A 20,881-nucleotide genomic window follows, 5' to 3' on the forward strand; every position below is an offset into this window, starting at 1 on the left:
TTTTTAAATAAATTTTTTGAAGGAAAAAGAAGCTAAAAAGTAGAAAAATGAAGTGAATTAGGACGAAGGATAAAATTACGTTTAACATTAGATTTTATTTTTAAATATCTGAAAGATTTTATAAAAAAAAAAAAAAAAAAAAAAATTTAAAACTTCAACATTTTACAACGAAAATTATTCAGGTTGTACATTTCCAAAAACAGAGTCCCAAACCCCTATCTTGAACTAGATTCTTTTGAAACAGTAAGGAGTTCAACTTATTTAGGATCAATTTTATTACTGATATGTCTCCTGAAATAATTTAAAGAAACTGACTCTATCTGGCAAGCTCAAAATAAAATCTGACCATATGGCTGTCTATGGGCTGAGAAGTTTTATTAAATCTAGGTCTCTTTCTGGAAAAAAAAAGTTCTTAATTTGCAAAACTCTTGTCAGGCCGGTCTTGACATTTGCTTCTGAATCTTGGACAATGGCAAACTGCATGAAAATTGTATCACAATATTTGAGAGAAAGATATTTGGTGGTGTAAATTAAAACAATAACTGGAGAAGGAGATTTAACTTTGAACTGCACAAGATTTATAAACATAATATTATTAAATACATAAAAATAAGCAGAATGAATTGGATGGCCCTCTTAATTTGAACGAGTGATGACAATACAATAAAATGTATATTGCTTTTTAGACCCACTGGAACAAGAAAGCGGAGAAGCCGCAGTTAAGATAGGCTGATTCGGTGGAGTCTGATTTTCTTGCAATTAATGAAAAGAATTGGAGATTAAGGATAAATCGAAAGTCGCTATGGAGAAATTTTCAGAGGAAGGCACTGGCCCACGTTGGTCTGTCTGGCCAACTATGATGATGATGGCATTTCATCATTTCAACTACTACATATTGTGTGTTTTCAGCACTAGATTTACCAATCAATGCTACCTGAAGCTGATTGACCATTGTTGCTAACCTGTCTGCATTATCCAAATAAATTCCACCAATACTTACTACAAAAGAGCATACTTTATGAGAATTAATGAGTTTTTACTTAAAAAAGTCCTTAATCGTTTTTTGTTTTACATTACTTTGGCACTTTTCAGTTGCAATGCTTCGCCATTTTTTTTAGGGATAATAGGAAGGCTGGTGTCGTCTCTTCTTGTTGTTTTATATATATTCAACAGCACTTTCGATAGCCTTTAGTTCATCTATTTGAGAGATTTTTGTACGTTGACTTTCATCGTCAGTCTTCATCATCTTCGCTAGATTCATTTTTATTATTGACGATATTAACGATTATTTCATCGGTAATCTCGTGTTGTACGTCAGATTGTTTTCCTGAGTGTTCGGAAGATAAAATTCAGAATTTCCTGCAGCGGTAGTTTAAAAATGAACTAGAAAAAATATTTGATTGTTGCTCGATTAAAGCGGAAACTCGGATAATCAGGACTCTACTGTACTTATATTTAAAAAATAATCAACTAAACTTGAAAAATTTTTTTAAATACAGAATGTGTGATACAATAAAAAAATTAATTAAAAGTAATTTTACTCACTAAAAGTAAAATTGTAACAGTTCAAATTGGAAACTGTCAATCTCTCATTTGAAATAAGTTTGTTCTATTTTAAAAATTACAACATGAATGTTAAGATTTATATTTGACAAAATGTAATATTTTTCTTTTGTTACATTCGAAATCAACTCAAGCAAGAGCTTATAAAACAGGGATCTCAAGAAAAATGAATAAATTTTTGCTACAATAATGGATAAATTAGTCAGTGTTAAAACAAGTACAAACGGCAAAAAAAAAAGTACTTAAAATTCCAATAATTTTCGAATGGGAATTTCAAAATAAAAACTAGTTTCAATTTCATAAATAAGAACAGCTTTTCCGGCATTAAAAATTTTCAAACTAATTATCAAATGTTAATTTTTTTTATTCCATCATAATCCCTGTATAATTTTTTACACACAATCTTAATTTTTAAGTCGTATAGTTTTTTGTGCAACAAAGTAAAATGTAAAGCAATAACCATTGGTAAGAGTTTAACTAATTTGTGGCTTCCAGTATACAGTGAGCAAAATAAAAAACAAACCAACCTGAATAACTTTTGGTCTAAAGCTTGGATCTTAACGTCCAGGACTCTTTCTTAATGGTTGGAGAGGATGACCTCAAATGTATTAATTAATTAGTGCACACGATATTTTAAGTTACGAAATCAGACACAAAAACATGCTTTCTTTGAATAAACATATTTTTTGTCACAACGAATTCAGATTTCTGACTGCCAAAATAAAAAGGAGTAGCCACAATTTAGGAAATAAGGACCCAATAGTTTCAGATGAGCAATCTGAAGTTTGAACCCTTTAAAGTTAATTTTACTTTTTGCATATTTCGAGAACTTTTAAAGTGAATTGAAAAGTTTTTGCACACAATTATAAAATTCATTTATCCTAAGATAATTCTATGTAAAAAATAAATTTTAATAAATATTCATTATTACTAAATTATTGTGAAATCTGTCGAATAAATCTGTCTTGTAAAATCGAATTTTTAAAATGCGATTTTCTTTTCGCTTAAGAATTTCTGGAGATAGCAAAATACGCAAAAAGTAAAATTACTATTAAAAGGTCAAAATTTTGAACTGCTCTCTTGACCAAACTATAGAGACCATATTTCCCAGATTGCGGCTACCTACTATATTTCTGGATTAAGAAATCTGAATCCGTCGAGAAAAAGGTATGTTTATAAAGAGAAGCGTCTGATTTCGCAATTTAAAAAATCGTCCGAACTAATTAATTGGCATATTTGAGGTCATATTGAAAATGTGAAGATCTGATCAAAGAATGAAACTGATTTACATAAGTTCAGAAAAAGACAAAATAAGTAAATAAATTTTAAAATAATAAATCAAAATGGAAAAGCTCTAAAACAAAATTCGTCTTATTTTAATTTAGAAAGTTAGAAATACAATTGTAGCAGAAAACGAAGAGAATTTCAAGATATGTGAGTTAGCAAGACAGCACTTGGACACACTGCCTGACAACACACAAAACTGTCGAATATTAGAAAAGTTGAAATGTAAATGCAATTAAAAATTAATGACAATCGAACGCAATTTAAAAGTACATAGACTTAATAGTGAAACGCCTACATATAAGAAAAATAAAGTTTCAGTTAGAATAACCAAATCAAAATAAAATATAAATTGCCAAATCATTAAGAAAACTTAAATAAATCAAGTGCTGACCCCTTGTGAAAATCTTGGAAAAATAAAGCAAAAAACATTCACTGAGTAAAAATTCTAAAAAAGGGCTGCCATCTACATGCTTCAGGAACAAAAAATCCTGAATTTCACAGCATATGCCTACTTATGCGGGCTTCAATATCGGCCGAATTATTTGAACGTCTTTAAAATATTTTGAATCAAAATATCATAATTAAAAGGAAAATTACACAAGCCTGCGAAATTGAACTTTTTGAAAAATACAAGAGAAGTTATTGTTGATTTATAAGTTATTTGATGTGCTGATTTCGAGAATGACCTTCATTTTTCCCAATCACTTCAGGATTTTTTATAAAATCTATATTAATGTTTTTACTAAAATCCTATTTGGAAAGGAATTCTCTCAAACAATTTTGCATGTACTATCCGGTAACTGTTCTCTTCATTCATTTTGATCTATGTGAAATTTAATCTTGTGAAAGAAAATTGATTTTTGAGCTATCAGCTAATTTTTTATAGGTTAAAATGAATAAAAAATACTGTTACCAGACCTCAGAAGTCACCTCTGGTAGAGAGAAAAACAATAAGTTCTTTGTGTTCAAACTTTTTACATCAGTTTCTAGAAGAAAATCACCAACATACTATTTTAATTTGTTTTTATTGAGATAACTTAAGTAAAATTGACGATTAACCAAGAATAACAAATATTGTGTCTGTGTATATGAAAGTTTGAAACAAAAAACAAAAGAGAAAAGTTTCTATTTAAGTATATACTCGCTTTCCACTGAAACGTATTTTTGATGATCTTCTTTTATGCTTAATCTCAGGTTTATCCCGAGCTATCATCCAACATCAGTCAGAGAACATGTTCTTGTCCCATCTTCCTTGATATTTACGCTCCATATCTCTGATATCTTGATACCTTTCCCCTTGTTCTTTGCTGACTGCTCCTAAATTTTCAGGAAAAAAAGTCCACATGTGAGTGAAGGAAAAGCATTTTTACACTCATGGAGCAACCCAACGTTTTAAATTTGTCCAGCATTTTTATAACAATTTCCTTATAATCATGATCCTTGTAATTGCCCAGAAATTTACTGACGACATCTTTGAAAGCAACCCAAGCTTCTTTTTTCGTTTCTGTCAAGTTAGTCCCAAATTCTTTATTCTTCATGAGTTTGCGGATATCTGGACCAACAAATATTCCTTCTTTCAACTTAGCTTGGGATAAACCTGGAAGCTTTTTGCACAGGTATTTGAAACAATTTGCCATCTTTTGGAACAGCCTTGACAAACTGCTTTATTACACCTAATTTTATATGTAGCGGAGGTAACAATACTTTTTTCGGATCAACTAAGCTGTTTCGAATAACGTTCTTGGTGCCTGCAGGGCCGGCTTATGCATGTAGCGGCCCCTAGGCAATGCTCGTCTCGGGCCCCCTCCCCTACCGTCTTCTAACTTCCTAATTATTATATATCACAGTATATTATATATAGTATATTATTACATTATTCAATAAAAATATTGAATCAAACGAAAAGAATATAAGTAATTAATATATGCATTTAAAAAAAAATCATACAATAAGCTTAAATATTAACTCTTCTAACTTTTTTTGTTACAAAATCGTTCAAGACATCCTGAAAGTTAACCTTTTCCAATACATCATTTTCAATTGCCATTATGGCCAATGAATTTAAACGGTTTTAGTTGAACGAAGACAGTTTTTAATTAATTTCAATTCTCGGTGGCTAGTTCTTCCCCTTTGTGGTTCTGTATGAGAAGAAATTTAAGGAAACGTTCAGCCGAAGTGAAAATTCAATTGCACGAAGTGAAAATTCAACGATTACATTAAAAATGTTGTCTATGAACAATACAATACAACCAGAGCCGTTTTTAAGGATGGGCCAAGTGGGCCCTGGCCCAGGGCCCCGAGTTCTAATGGGGCCCCCAAAAGTCTAAAATCTCATTGCATTAATTGTTTTTTTTTTTTAAATTCTAACTCTATTATTTATAACTTAAGAGGGCCCCCAAACCCCACTTTTTTCTTCTTTTTTTTTAAAGTTTTATTCAGAGCTGAGGCCCTCTGAAGCCCATAATATACATATTTTTTTCTTTCTTACACTGTTGGATTCTTTTCAAAATCTAATCGCAGTGTTTACAAATATAAAATTGTTACTCTTCACTTTTCTAACTAAAAGAGCAATAAAAAGCTCTTTTCACTAATGAAAATATCCCCACTTTCGTAGCTACCACCCACAGAGTTGTCAAATAGCCTTCTCACCTTACACTGTGGGAAAATGTCTTTAGCTTCTTTATATTGCCTCGGGGCTCTTTTTTCCTAACTTCGAAAATATCAGATATCCACAGAAACACCCCTTTGTCTGATTTCTGCTCATAAATTTCTAGGAAGAAAAATTTCTTGGACTGTAAATAGGGGGAGAGTCTTCTTAGAATTCCATTGGGTCACTCTGTCTTGAGATTTCCATAGTGCCTTTAAATTGGGCCTCGTTCAATTCTAAATTTTCTTTCATAGAAAATGTATATATTTTTTTTTTAATTTTTTATAAAAGCATTTTTTTTAATCATCTTAAATATTTCAACTAGCCCAATAGTTTTATTTGCTTAACTTTTGTAGTTGATTTTATTTTGTTATTTTTCAAATTAATCGTAAGAGAATCCGTGAATTGGAATTTCTACATCAAATTTTCGTTGGATAATAAGAAGACATAAATCTTTCGCGTTGGAGGTAAGCAAGTGTTTTTATTATATCAATTTTGGTTGTGGTTAGGGAAAACATGAAAGGTTTGCGCAGTTTTTTATATATATGTTGTGATTTTTTTGTTTATTTATTTAAATGGCCGGCCAATATTCAATTCCCTCTTTGACTGGCCTGTCTGCCAAAACTCTTGATTTGTTCTGTTCTGGATGAAATTGAGATAACAAATGAAATTTTATTTTAATTTACTTACTGCTAATAGACAGAAACGACATAGGATTTTGTTTAATCGAGCATTGAAATCAAATGATCATCAACTAAACAAATGTTTAAACACGAGAAAAAAACTTTTTAAAACTCCAGTATGACCAAATTTTCCACGTTTCCCCTAAATATGAAATATGTTTAATTCGTAATATTATATTTCGTACACAAAATTAATTTATTTAGTTTGCTTATGATTTTATTGTTTATTGATCATATTCGTTTCTATTTTTAACTCCCTGATTTTTGTTGTTATTATGTGTCTAAAGTTAATAAGGCTTCTCAAATTTTTAATTAATAAGACTTTTAAATTTCCAAATCAAGGTCGAAACAATTTCTTAAAATTGTAAATCGAAACTATATATGAAATTTTGACAGCTTTGTTTTTATTTTAAACGTGTGCATTTAATTTAATAAAATAAAAATAAATGAAAAAAATATAAATAAATGCCTGAATAAAATAAAAAGCTTCGTTATCATATCATCTTTTCAACAATTTGAGTATTAATAAATTATTTAAAAATAAGCAAATTTTTAGTTTAAAAAGTAAAATTTTTTTTTATTTTTTTAAAAGGTAATTGTGCTCCATCATTCGATGATGAGACTATTTAATATCTGTTCCTAAGGATCAGAATTCTCTTTTATTTTACTTTATTGTGTAATATATTTAATACTTTCATGTGATATGCTGCAGTATTAAATACCTAAAAGATGACTGAAATTGTCAATTCAAAAAAATAATTAATACTTTTGAACATGAATTTAAATAACTCCGTACGTTTTGTTTGGCTATCTCATTTTACATTATCACAGTATTTAGAGCAGACAATTAATTGTCGGTGTGGATGATATATAAGTAAAAGAAGCATACAAAAAATAATAATAATAATATTTCAGTTAATACCCTCAATATTATATTTTTAAGCTTCTCGCAAAAATGTGTTTAAAAAATAATTGTCACAAACAAATTAATGTTAAGTAAGAACGAAACAAAAATGATATCAAAATATGCTGAATCACTAATGAGATAGGTGGGATGAAAGACATCGAAACCAATTTGATTGAATAGTAAAATTAGAAGGTGTTTCTAAAATCCGGAAATCAATCAGGTTTTTTAGTCACAAAATTTATCAGGGGCTATTCGTTAGATTTCAATATGGGTTATGTTTTTTCTTTGATTAAATATTAAACATTAACAAATATTTGTCTTTTAAAACCTTTCATTCTATAATAAAAATAATTATTCTATAATTGTAATTCTAAAACTAATTGCTAACTGATATAAAGCTTTAGTGTGTTTCATTGATACATTAAATGTCTTCTATTGGCGGAACCCCGACATTACGATTAAGGTAATTAACATTATAACCTAAAAGCAGACTATTTTTAAAATATTTAATTCGAGGAATGTAGATTTTTCATCTCTTTATCATTATCAGTCTTAAATAAGGTTTTATATCCGACAGTTAAGTTTGCAGTCCTTGTGTTATATCTAGTCTAGTTTTGAATTTATTTTTGGTGCATAAGCTGAAAATGAATAAGATAAGCCGAATTATGGTTCACTTCTAAATGAACTGATCAATTTGGAAAGCATTTTTCAAGAATGTTAAGTATCCAAATGACTTAATTTATTGAATTTAAAAAAAATTTTAAAAAATATCCGCAAGGCAGGTTTGTATATTTGGGGCTGATGATTATGAAATCTAACACAAAACTGTGAGATCGTGGGTTCTATTCCATCTGATGACAGTCTTTAATTACTATTTATTAATACTGAAAAATGTTTTTCTTATTTTTTTTAAGTATGCATGTTAAAAACTAATAATTTAACAATTATTTAAAAAACTAGAAGGCTCCGCTCCCTGTTCATTTTGCTCATTAACCCTTGTGGTTGCTTCCGCATTTATTGCAGAATAGGAAGTTAAGAACAGATGGATAAGAACAGTTTATTTCCATATTTTTTTCTACAAAAGTTACGATTGGATTACCATTTATATTTTGAAGATGACTAAATTTCGGCAAATCAATAAAATTCGTACCAATTAATAAAATTAGAAAATTGGCACCTGCCGCAGAGTTATTACTCAATGAAGATGGACTCAAGGAATAGAGCATTCTCCTCTGAATGAGGTGCACCGAGTTCGAATCCCAGTGATGGCTGGTCGATATGAATTTCACACCCAACTTTTACCGACCACAGTGCTGACGTGAAATATTCTCTGTTATAGACGGATCATGGGTTAGAGTCCCTTTACCGTCAGGCTAACCGTGGAAGGCACTCGTGTTCTTCCTCTCTATGTACCGTAAATGCGGGTTAGTTCCATCATAACGTCCTCCATGAAGGCAAAAATTTCTTCCAATACTTTATCCTGGAGTTCTCCTGTATGATGGATTGGGTTCAAAATTACAAGGCTACGGAGCTGAACATTAGTAGTCGTAAACTCGAAATTGATTGGGCTGTTATAAAATAAACTAATAACTTGGCCACGATAGCTTGGTTGGTAGGGCTATGGACTCCTGCTCGTAAGAATGGAAGTTCGAATTCAGCCGGCCGAATAATACCCATGTATAAAATGGTGACTGGTGCATGTTAAATCTGTTGGGGTCATAAACTCCTCCAAGTTCTTATGACAATTCAATACCTCTGCGAACTGATCCAGGAGTTTCCTTGTCTTCTGGATTGGTTTTAAAATTTCAAGGCTACGTAGTTAAACATTGGCTCAAAATTGAGTCAGTTTTTCAACGATTATAAAAAAAACCCTAATAATCAAACTGTATTTTCTTGTATTCTTTCTAACTCCTAGCATATTTTCTGCACACCTTCATAATTTGATGTTTCTAAGTCTTACAGATTTTGAGCTGCAAAGCAAACTGTATGTCTTACAGGAAATTGATTTTGATGATGTGATAGAAGATTCGCCTCTCAAAAAGCGCGAAAAGTATTGTTACCTTAAATTTTCGATAAAAATAATGTATATAAGTTTTTATAATTAATTTATGTTTTTTACTCCTAAAATAAAAAAAAATTAAAAAATTATTCAAAATAAAATTTTTTTCTCTAAATTTACTCATAAAGGGCCCCCAGATAATGACTGGCCCAGGGCCCCTATGAACATAAAAACGGCTCTGAATACAACGTATGTATTTAGCGGATTGGGGAATTCCCCAGTCATGCGACGAACGAACCAGTACTGCCAACCTTATTTTTACATACTTTGGTAGCTTGGCCATAGAATATACACACCTATGGTAGGTACCAGAACAGTAAGTGTGCATTCACAACGTAGAATTTTGCGCGTTTTTCAAGCGTGTTGTGTTAAAAAAGCTGCTCTTGCTGTATAGTCATCTGATTAGTCGGCGTTAAAATTACCGCGATAAAATTGCTTGCGATTATATTACTGCGTTATATATGAACTAACTACCATAATATTAATATCTAATTTGGAATGCGTTCAGAAATATACTAAAATAGCGTCGATGTAATGTACAGAGCAAGACAATCGTCATTGAAATTTCGAATTAAATTTTTACTGTTTAAGAAACATTGTCACTTTTTTTCTCTGTAGCACAGGGCCCCTGAACGTGGCGGGGCCCCTAGGCAGTTGCCTACAGTGCCTAATGGATAAAACGGCCCTGGGTGCCTGGGTCAAGATTTTGTCTCTTCGGCCATTCTTTTTTGACCCAATGTTGAGTCTTGTCACGGCTGTCCCACTCACAAATGAAACATGGGTACTATATAAATTACCCTTGTTGACCAAGAAGTATACAGATAATTTTCAAATCACCGCAAATGGTCCAACTGTGGTGGATATATTTTATTTTGTTCAAGACGAGAGCCAGGTTTTCGTAGCTTTCTTTTAAATATACTGAGTGTTCAACTGGTACTGATGCATACCGGCTCCTATGATGAAGAAGAACAGCTTTGAGGCTTCTTTTTGATGAATCTATAAACAGACTCCACTCATCTTTATTGTAGATGACATTAAATTTGCTCATCAATCCAGGAACATAAGAACAATAGACCAAGTTCTCCTCTTCATTAAAGTACTTAAGAAATTTCTTTTCACACTTCTTGTACCAATAAAAAGATATCCCTTTGGCCAATAAGTTTCTTCTTTCAGTCTGGAGCCTAACAATTCAGTTGCCTCTTTCGAAAGGCCAAGATCTCTAGTCAGATCATTAAGAGACCTGAGAGGAGGGCTGATGTAAACCGGCTAGAGATGGTTTATATTCGATATCGGAGCCTTGAACTTCTGGATGTTCCGAGTCTGAAGAGATGATTGGTAATTCAGTTGGTGGCAACAGCAGTGGCGCATTAGGTACATGAGGAACAGGGAGTATGGCCGATGGAATGCTATCAGGATAAGATATTAGTCTTTGATTTTTCCGGTTATACCCACGAACATGGCAGGAACAAAAATAACAATCATCAAAGTGGTTTTGGGGCCCCCTCCACATCATGGGAATTCCGACTCGTAAAGCAGTCTTCTTTCTTTGATGCCATAAGCGTAGATCATTGAGACACTGCACACAAACTTTATGAGGTGCCCAAGATTTGTCCTGATCTCCGAGTTTCATGTCGAAATATGCGAGGTAAAGTTGTCTTACATAGTCTGTAATGCTCCTCTTGCGATTTTTAACAACACTGTATTCACCGCATGTATAACAAAAGTCATCTGGGAAATTTTCACAATGTCTTGAACACAAAGCGATGTTTCACGAAACGCACAGAAAAAAGCAAACTTTAAAATGACTCCCTATTAAGCTTGCTAGTGTTTCTGAGAGGTCAGCGAACCTAGATAAGGATTCTCGCGACGCTGTTGGTAGAGAGAGATTGTTGCAGAGAGAGGGACGGTGACAAAAAGTAGTAATAGAGGGGTACTTTTGTAGATTCGACCAAAGTAGAGTGCTGGTCAGTCAAGAAGGGAAGAAATTCAAAAACAAAATTTTTTTATGGTAAATGTTCATAAAAATTCCAGTAAAATTGAATTTTTCTAAAAAACGCGACGTGATGGACATTTTTCATTATCCTTTTCCATTTCAGCACCAAACAATACATTAAGTTCAGCTGTCAGACCCCTTGTATTTTTTTCATCGCAGACCTGTGTTATTAATCTCTAATGTAATCTTGAAATTCCAGATAGCTGAAAGAAAATCTGCTTTATTATTACAAATAAATTTAAACCTAATAATTTAACCAATCAAAATATTCTTAAAGTATCAGTTGGAATTAAATTAAACTTAAAATCTCTTCTTTTATCCTATAATCCGATGAAAATTTTTTGGTTATGAAGTTTAATATCAAGATCTAAAAATTCATCTGAATTACTCTTTAATAAATTTAGTTCTTTAGGATATGAATCTTTAATTAAATCAAAATCATTATAATCAAAAATAATTAAATCATCAATAAATCTAAACCCATTTAATAAATTATGTTGAAAAAATTTTTGTTCAAAAATGTAAGAAAATATTAGCAAATGCACTTGAATAACAATTTCCCATTGAGATACCTTTAATTTGTCTGTAAAAACAAATACCATTAAAAAGATAGTTTTCAAAAATGTTTATATTACTTAAATTTATCCAATCTTCCTTATTAATGTCCTCATTACTCATTAAATAATTATCAAAAATTTCAAAACAAATATTCCTTAAATTATTGTATGGTATACTCGTAAATAGATTTTCACAATCACATATCAGAATATTAATATTATTGTAATTCAAATATTTAACAACGTCTTGGTTGTTATTAATAATAAAATGCTTATCATTTGAAATAATTTTATTTAAAATAATGTTTAAATAATTAAAAAATCTTTAACCAAAAACAGAATTATAACAGTCAGTACTGCAAGTAACAAATCTAAATCTGATCAAAAGTTATTAAGGGTGGTCCGTTTTTTATCTCGCGCATTGTACATTATTCCAAATAAATTAATAAAAGAATGTATATATATATCATCATGAATAACTTTTGCTCTAATGATCAGATTTTCCAGAAAGTGACACTTTTAACTGTTCCCCTCAAATACACTCTATAACAAAAAAATCGACGCACCAAGAAGGAGTTGTCCGATTGAAACGAAAATTGGTGGATAAGAAGACAATGTACAGAATAGTAAATGATTAAAATTTCAGAACAATTGAATAATTTATTGCAGAGTTACAGTAACAAGTTCAATAAGGTGTTGACCCGCCTCTAGCCTGGATACAAGCTGCCACACGGCGTGGCATAGACCGATAAAGCTCCCGGATGGTCTCTTGCGGTATTTCCTGCCAAATTCGATCCAATTGTCGAACGAGGTCATCAACATTCCGTGCCAGATGCAATCGCCTTCCCATCATATCCCAGACATGCTCGATGGGAGAGAGATCTGGCAGGCCAAGGAAGAGTTTGACAAGCTTGCAGACAGTTCATAGCAACACGTGCCGTATGTGGTCTGGCATTGTCCTGTTGAAAAACCAGCCCAGGGCGCTGCAAAAGGAACGGTAACAAAACAGGTCTTGGGATGTCGTCGACGTACCGCTGTGCAGTAAGTTTACCTCTAATGACGACCAAAGGGGTCCGGCTGTCAAAGGAAATGGTACCCCAGACCATAATGCCTTGTTGAGGGCCGGTGTGGCATGCAATAGTGAAGACAGGATCCCCCCTCTGCGTCTCCAAACACGTCTTCGATGATCGTCAGGACACAGTTGGAAGCGAGATTCGTCGCTAAAGACTATACGTCCCCAGTCAGTATCATTCCAGCCATGCACCACTGTAATCTGGCTCGGCAGTGTGAGTAGCAGGTGGCGTAATGGTCGCCGCGAGCGTAGATTTCGCTCTCTCAACCGTCTGTGAATGGTCATGATGGACACTGGTGTTTGGATTGAACGTCTGGTGGTTGATAGAGATAAAGGCGCTGTGACAGCTGCTCGGACAATCACTCTGTCCTTACGCTCTGGTGTAGCCCTAGGTCGACCGCTACCATCCTGACGCTGAACTCTGCCATTTTCCACCCATCCTTGCCAGCATCTTCGACTCAAATGACGAGCGATTCTCCGATTTGTCCAACCGGCCTCTTTCAAACTCTGAAAGTTGCTCGTAATGAGCGCGAATCCTGCAGCGAGGCATTTTTTAAGTTGTTGAAAGGTAATCTGAATCGCAATCAAACCGAAAGTTTCAACAACCGTTGAAGAACTGCTCCTTATTACGTCTCCTGGATGCGCAGTTCCGATGCGCCAGAGATCAAACTATTCGTTCATAGGACACCAAATTTTAATCATTCGCATATCTGTTCAAAACATTCATGCAAAATTTCAAAGCAATCGGACGATTGCTTCTTGATGAGTCGATTTTTTTGTTATAGAGTGTACATAAACTAACTAGAGCAGATAATTGTGGGGATAGTAGTTATCGATAATGTCAACCTTCATCTACGAAAAGATACCCCACCATAGAATTGAGTTAACATGCCTTATATACTAGTAAATTGGAATTATATTTTCGTGGTGGTAGATGCACTACATTACTCCCCCACCAGAATTATATCTGTGATAGAATTTGATGAACGGATACCACTAGTTGATTCATTGCTGTTTTGTCAAATACCTGTATTAAGATCATTGTACTTTTTGAGTGCCGATCGTGAGAGCTGCATAAGTTCATGGCTGTGGACGCTCCTGTGTTGCCTTTAGCAGTCGAGTGTCTACATTGCGTGTGATCGAGACTGAGAAGCAACAGAGTGAGGTCAACGTTACGTCCGGGTACAAGCAAGTCAACTGTTCAATGTGGACCATCCATTAAAGTAGGCATGTTCACAACTTGTCCAGGTCACCAATGTGGGGAGAGTAGTTATCGACCATGTCAACCTTCATCTATGGAAAGGTACCTCATCATAGAATAAGTTAACACGTTTTATATACTAGGGAATTGGAATTGTATTTTTGTAGTGGTAGATACATTACAATAATATTTTTAGTTATGAAATTAGACACAAAAATCTTCTTCCCTTCAAATAAACATATTTTTTTCCATGAGATGACCATCCAGTGGGTAGCTGTTATCAGGAAACATGCTCTTATTAGTTTAGTCAAAAGAAAAGTAGAATAGTTTACCTTTTTGCAAATTTCATCACATCTTTCGAAGGGAATCGAAAATTTTTTGCAACAATCATGCAGTATGGCTTGTGGGTGTGAGTTTGTGTATCATGGTAGATCGTTTTATTTCAATTTGAAAACAAATTTTAAAATCTCATTGTAACTAGATTTATTATTACAGGCATTGAACTCAGCATTATCTTTTTTCTATCCAATTTCAATGTTTGTAACAAATAAAAATTTTCCTTCTTATTTTAGGACTTTTAGATAATATTGTAAACTATGGTATTAAATAGAAACTGAAGCTAAGATACTGTAAGAAATTCTGCGCATTTCAGTAAACTGTGAAATTAAAAATAGTGCAATAATCAGCGTGTAAAATAAAAAAAATTTCTATTATTTAAAGTTACATTAAACAAAAAATCAATTATTATCAGTTATTCATAAACATAAAATCAATAAACTTCAAAAACCTTACATAATCATGATAAAATAGCTAGTTTCTGATAAATATTGCAGAGAAAATAGTGAAAATCATGCATTTTTTTGTAATTTAGAATGACAATCAACACGGCAAAGAAAAAAAATCTCTAGAAAATTAAGCACTTTTTACAAACTCTGAATAATAAAAGCACCTTTAGGAATTTTAAAAAACGTAAATCAAAAATAAGCACCTTTAAGCACTTTTTAAAAATGCTACGCATCTTGATTAGTTATGCACACATTTATTAGAATACAAGTATTTTCAAATTGTAAAAAAAAAACATGACAGTTTATTTTTTATAGCACAATTATAAAACTAAACTAGAAGTTCAGAAACCAGTGACTCAAAAAAAAGATGATGAAAATTTTTTTTTCAAAAAAAAAAATCATTAGTCTAAGATTTAGAATAAATTTATTAATAATAAATATAATACAATATATTAATTTTTAATGAAATAAACATACAATTAACTTTTTAATTCATTTATTTTCTGATTAAAAACTAAATGTTTTGTTAATATATACATTAAAATCGGTTGTGCAATAGAAATCCCTAATAACAAATAAGAGTTTTGTCGACTATTGGCAGAATAATGGTCAGATGTGGTTTTTGGCAGGACAAGGACTCTCAGGGATCGAATCTGGAATAAAAATTCATAATTATAGAAAAATTTAACGTAAATTTTTTTTAATACATACACAATTCAATAGTTAGAGAAAAACACACCAATATATTAGCATATGCAGAAATCTCGTGGCAGAATTTTTTCGAGCTATCTGCGACAAAACTCTTGAGCACTAATATCTTTCTGCAAGATGCTTACAATAAAAACAAACATATATGTTACTAATTTAAAATAATAGAAGCGCTGTGTTTAAAATTTTTTTTTTTTTTAATTGAACATGTAACAGTTTTTTACTCTAATATTATGGGTGATATTCTCGCATTTTGTTGGGGGGGGGGGGGACCCACAAATTCTTTCTTTCTTAGCACTTTGTAAATAATCATCACAGTAAAAAGAATAAATAAAAATCATGAAATCCATAGTAGTAATTGCCGAAAAAAAGATCGACGACGAAATCATGCTAATTGGACTCCTCAAATGGGACTAGGTATCCTCGCTTCGAGACTAGGTTGTTGTAATAAGTTATATTGTATAAAAAACACCAAGCTTAAAAACTATAGAGAAATCGATAGCAATAAATGCATAAAATTCAATAGGATCATTGCATTAGAAAAGTATATACTCAAATGCACGATTAGAATTTTCCGTATTGTTTGAAACATATAGGGATATTTAAAATCAACATGAAAATCAATATCAATAACTGCAGAAAATACAATCGGAACATTATATTGATTTATGATAATAACGGTGTAAAATGAGAGCACCAAAAAGTGCTTACCTAAAGGCATAATTCAAACATTACGTGTAAACTTCTGAAGAAAAGTAATTATTTTCACTTTTCAAAAGAAAAATCATTCTGCAAGAACTCTGTAACGTTCTGCAACAATGTCGCCGGGTCGCTGGCACAGGGCAATAAGTAATTAAAATTACAGTCTTTGAATTGTACCCACATGAATGTAATTAACAATCCCCGTTTCAGAATCATAGAACGTTACAAAGTTCTTGCAGGAAGATTTTTCTTTTGAGAAGTAAAAAATTTTGGTTTTCCTTTCTGCAGAAATTTACACGTAAAATCTTAAACACTTTTTGATGCCCTCAATTTACCCTGATAGTATTGCAAATCCATGTAATGTTTTGAATGTACTTTTGGCAGTAATTGATATCGATTTTCACATGGTTCTTAAATACCCTTAAATAATTCAGACAATATAAGAAATTGGAATCGTGCATCTGAGTATTTGCTTTTTAAGGCAATGATCCTATTGATTTTTTGGCAGTTATTGCTATTGATTTCCCCATAATTTTAAAAAAGCGACACTTTTTATATAACATTATTTATTACAACAATCTAATCTTGAAACAAAACAAACATTTGAGTAACCCCTTTTTGAAGAGTCTGGTTATTCATGTGATTTCGTACATGTTTTTTTTCTTCGGTAATAAATTACTATTTCATGTTTTTTAATGTGATAATGATTTACAAAGTGTGAAAAAGGAAATATTTAGTGTGTTTCTTCTCTTAACAAAATGCAAGAATATCTCACATAATATTATAATAAAAAAACACAGGGCTTCGTTGATTTAAATTAGCAACATATAAGTTAGTTACAAAAGTATCTTGCAGAAAGATATTAGTGCTAAACAGTTTTGTCGCAGAAAGCTTGAAAAAATTCCGCCACAAGGTTAAGAAAAAACCCCAAATAATTTTCTAGTTATCTGATTGACTGATAGTTATGATTGATTCGTTAATATTCTAAATAAAAATGTTAAAAATAGTAAAATAAGAATACAATGAATTTTTAAAATTACCTATCCAGTGCATAAATATTTGTAACTTAAACGGCAATAAATTTTTTATCTCACAAAAATGAAAAATTTTCATTAAAATTAAGTAATTTAACTACACTACTCTTAAAATTTTTAGCATAAGCCAGTTCCTTTGCCTGTTCATTCAGTAATTCATTTTTAAAGTTTGTTTGTTTTAAATACATATAAATAACATTTATCAATAAATATTGTGGTTTCTAACTTAATAAAATTTGTATTTGACTATTTGAATCATATATGTTCATTAGTAAAGGAATACAGTTCATATTTTAAGATACAAATTATGCCATTAATTCCGTTAATTTGATTTATTAATAAATTTAATATTTTAATTTAATTTATTATGTAATGTAATTAATAAAATTCAGTTTAATTTAGCGAATTTAACTTTATTTAGAATTTTAACTAAAAAAATTGCTTCAAGTATATTTTAAATACAGAAATTAATTTACTGGATCTAATTCTTCGTTTCCCAACTTTTTTTTGGTTCATTACCATTTTTGCAAGTCAAAAAATTTTGCTAAAAATGAAACAAAAAAAAAACATTTCTTTTATATACATTTCACTAACCATGTCTTTAAGTTATTGAAAATAAACCGTTATTGAAATCAATGTTGGAAACCTTTTATACTAACAAACTGATATGTAAAATTTTTAAAAGTTTGCATGAAAATAAAATTACTTAGCAGTTCAAATTAAATACTAAATAAAAGATCATTTTTCTTAAGCATTATAAAAAACGTGAAATAAATACTATCGTTGCTGAATGCAATCAGGTCGATCTGCAATTTAACACTATGTTTTTTTGAACAGCTAATACTGAGTGAAAAATCAAATAAATAAAAAACAAGAGTTATATTTTCGAATAACAAAAGGATATCTGAAGTTAATTTATATTTCTATATAAAATGAATAAAAATTTTAATTTTTCAGAGTTCTTCAATTGTAAATATTAGAAGTTTTTTTCAAATGCACGTTTAATTAATTTAGAGAATATATCAGACTTTTAATTGAAATTTAGGAAAGCCACTGGAGTAAAAAAGATCCTACGATCTGATTCATAAAAAAATCATGGCTCCCTTCTGCCTTAAAATCGTGAAGTTAGTATTACAGTCATTTATTGTCTTGTTTTTAAAAAAATGCCTTTATTTAATTTCAATGACATAATTGTTTTATAAGAAATATTTTAAAATGGGTTAGAAATGATTATAATTCTTTATGAATGACCCTCTAGATATTCCTAACACTTCTCAAATACTCATGTTTTTCTTTGCGGCCCCTTAAAACACTTCATCATCCACTGACAGTACCTACATTAGAAAGTGATAAATGCGATAACATACATCGATTGAAAAAAAATATGATTGCAAACTGCAGGAGGTAACATCATGGATAATTTGGTGAGAGCTTTAATTATGTTTGTGACACATACAGGGCATCTGCTACATTTTAGATTTTTAAATCTATGACTTTTCATGAATAATTCCCAGAATTTTTCATGACTTAACAAAGCTACTATTTTCTCCACAAAAATGCAACAATAAATTTAAAAAAGCATTATAATAACATTAATTAAAATGATAGGTATAACCAAAACTGTTATACTCTGCATCTTCATATTTATAGATTTTAAATTTAAAAAACAGAGTAAAGAAAGAGTTCAAGCAATAAAATAGCTGAAAAAAATACAAAAGCAAATAACTAAATACTGTTAGATATACATACCCTCCAACTGCTACGGAATTTCCGTAGTTTCAGAAATCTTCTTTTCAGACGGTAGCAAAATTAATGTCTTAATATTTAAAAAAAATTAATTTTAGCGTAACTTGTCCACTATTACTTATAAAAGTGCGGGCCATATGGCTAGATTCTTAAGTTCTGATAAAAGTTTTATGAGAGATCCATTTGCTTTAAAAATTTATACTTTGGTTCGCTACCACTAGAAAGAATTATTTTCAAAATCTTCATAAGTTGGAGGGTATGGATATATTATCAGATTATTTAAAGCTGTTTTATTTCTTCTTAAAAGTAAGTGTAATATAAAAAGCCTAAACTATAGTTTTAAATTGATAAAATAAAAAAAATATATAATAAATAAAATAAAAAATTCTAAAATCACAGAATTTAAAAGATAATTTGCTATAGAAATGATGTTCTTTCTTTCATTCTTTGAAAGAACACCATAATTTTTAAAGAACAGGATAAAAAAATTTTATATTTTAATAAAATATGACAACGAGCGGGGATTTTACTACAAATTTAGATATTCGGAACACCGTGAAATTGAAGAGGGGTAAAGTTAATTTAAAAATTAGATTTTTTGGTGACCTAAATCCACGACTTTCCACGATTTCTTTTAAAAAAATAGTTAAAATCATGACAGTTCATGACAAATTTTGTTCAATACCAAAATCCATGACTTTCCAGGTGCACAGATACCCAGCACATAATACTTTTGACACCAATTAAAAGAAGAAAAAGTATATACTTACCAAAAAGAATCCGAGAGATAAAGTCAAGTATCCGAATGCTGCATAAAAGCCCAAAGTCTGAAACATTATGCAAGAAACTAACACTGCAACCATGCTAGGAGAGACAAAAATTGGAAATTCAATTACAATAAAGATAAATTATTCAATGCTACTACAAATATTCAATACTACAAATCTCGTATAGCATATTTCTTACAATTAATAAATATTTTTATTTTTTATTTCATCTTCATAACTTGAAAAACATATGTATATTCCAGAAATGCCAACTGCTCAACAAATATTTTAGAAAATGGTAAAGAACTACAAACTAAAATGTGAAGATTCTTGGCCAATTTCGCCAACCTTTAAAAAGCTTCAACACGGCCTAACTGTTCCAAAGTGGCATATCACATAAGTCTTTGAATTATTTAGTAGTGGTGAGTAAAAACCCTATAAATCAAATTTTCTAAAACAAGAATCATACATTTAAGACTACCACTCGGAATTATTCATTCGCTGCCAGGAGTAAGTTGGCTTCGCTGATATACCCATGTTGGCACACCAACTGCAATTTCTAAGACACTAAACTACTACTGCTTAGTTTTTGTAATTGGGGTCAATTAAAATCACTTGCCATTAAAATGATTATGCATTCCAGTTTATCAGTTTTTCGAGATTTTTTTTTTTTCCTTTCAAAGTTTCTCAATTGCTGATATTTGTTTCTTGCAAAAATTTGGTGATTATTTTAGCATGAATATTGATATTAAAATTTTTCAGTCATATAAAATGAAAAAAAAAAAGAAATATTTTCCAGTTAAATAATTTTCAATAAAATTTACTTCTTATGTATAGTGACCAATCACTGATATGGGTAACCCAGGGTGGCCAGTTTGGAAAAATTTAAATAGGTAGTGGTAACTTTCCTATGAAGTTATTCTGAATTTCCTAAGCTCTAATGTCACATGAATTTTAGGAATCCAGTTTGTCAATTGCAACACAGGTATTTAACTTATAAAAATTTTTTTGTCAACAGTGTACATTTGTTTATACATTTTGCTTCTTCGATGTTTCCTTCTCTTACCAGTTTTTAAATTTTTCTAGAAAGTGGCTAATTTAAGAATCCTTCAGGTTGATCAAAATGGCAGAGAAAAAAATTTCACTTTCAAAAATTTTATAGCTTTTTTA

General features: G+C 30.9%; 1 protein-coding gene across 2 annotated transcripts in view; it reads right to left on the minus strand.

The window, feature by feature from the left end:
* Window positions 1–15,161: 15,161 nt before the first annotated feature.
* Yif1 (Yip1d-interacting factor 1) overlaps window positions 15,162–20,881 on the minus strand; it is a 30,691-nt gene continuing 24,971 nt past the window's right edge. For both annotated transcript variants that reach the window (XM_016058561.4, XM_016058562.4), the window contains exons 9-10: window positions 19,715–19,808; window positions 15,162–15,407 (exon numbers count right to left, since the gene is read on the minus strand). In XM_016058561.4, coding sequence (XP_015914047.1) covers window positions 15,234–15,407; window positions 19,715–19,808 — 268 coding nt within the window. In that variant the 3' untranslated portion in view covers window positions 15,162–15,233. The remainder of the gene's footprint in view (window positions 15,408–19,714; window positions 19,809–20,881) is intronic.

Source organism: Parasteatoda tepidariorum, chromosome 7 (assembly GCF_982258835.1).
Source record: "Parasteatoda tepidariorum strain Cologne lab strain chromosome 7, Ptep-v5.0, whole genome shotgun sequence".
Lineage (NCBI taxonomy): Eukaryota > Metazoa > Arthropoda > Arachnida > Araneae > Theridiidae > Parasteatoda > Parasteatoda tepidariorum.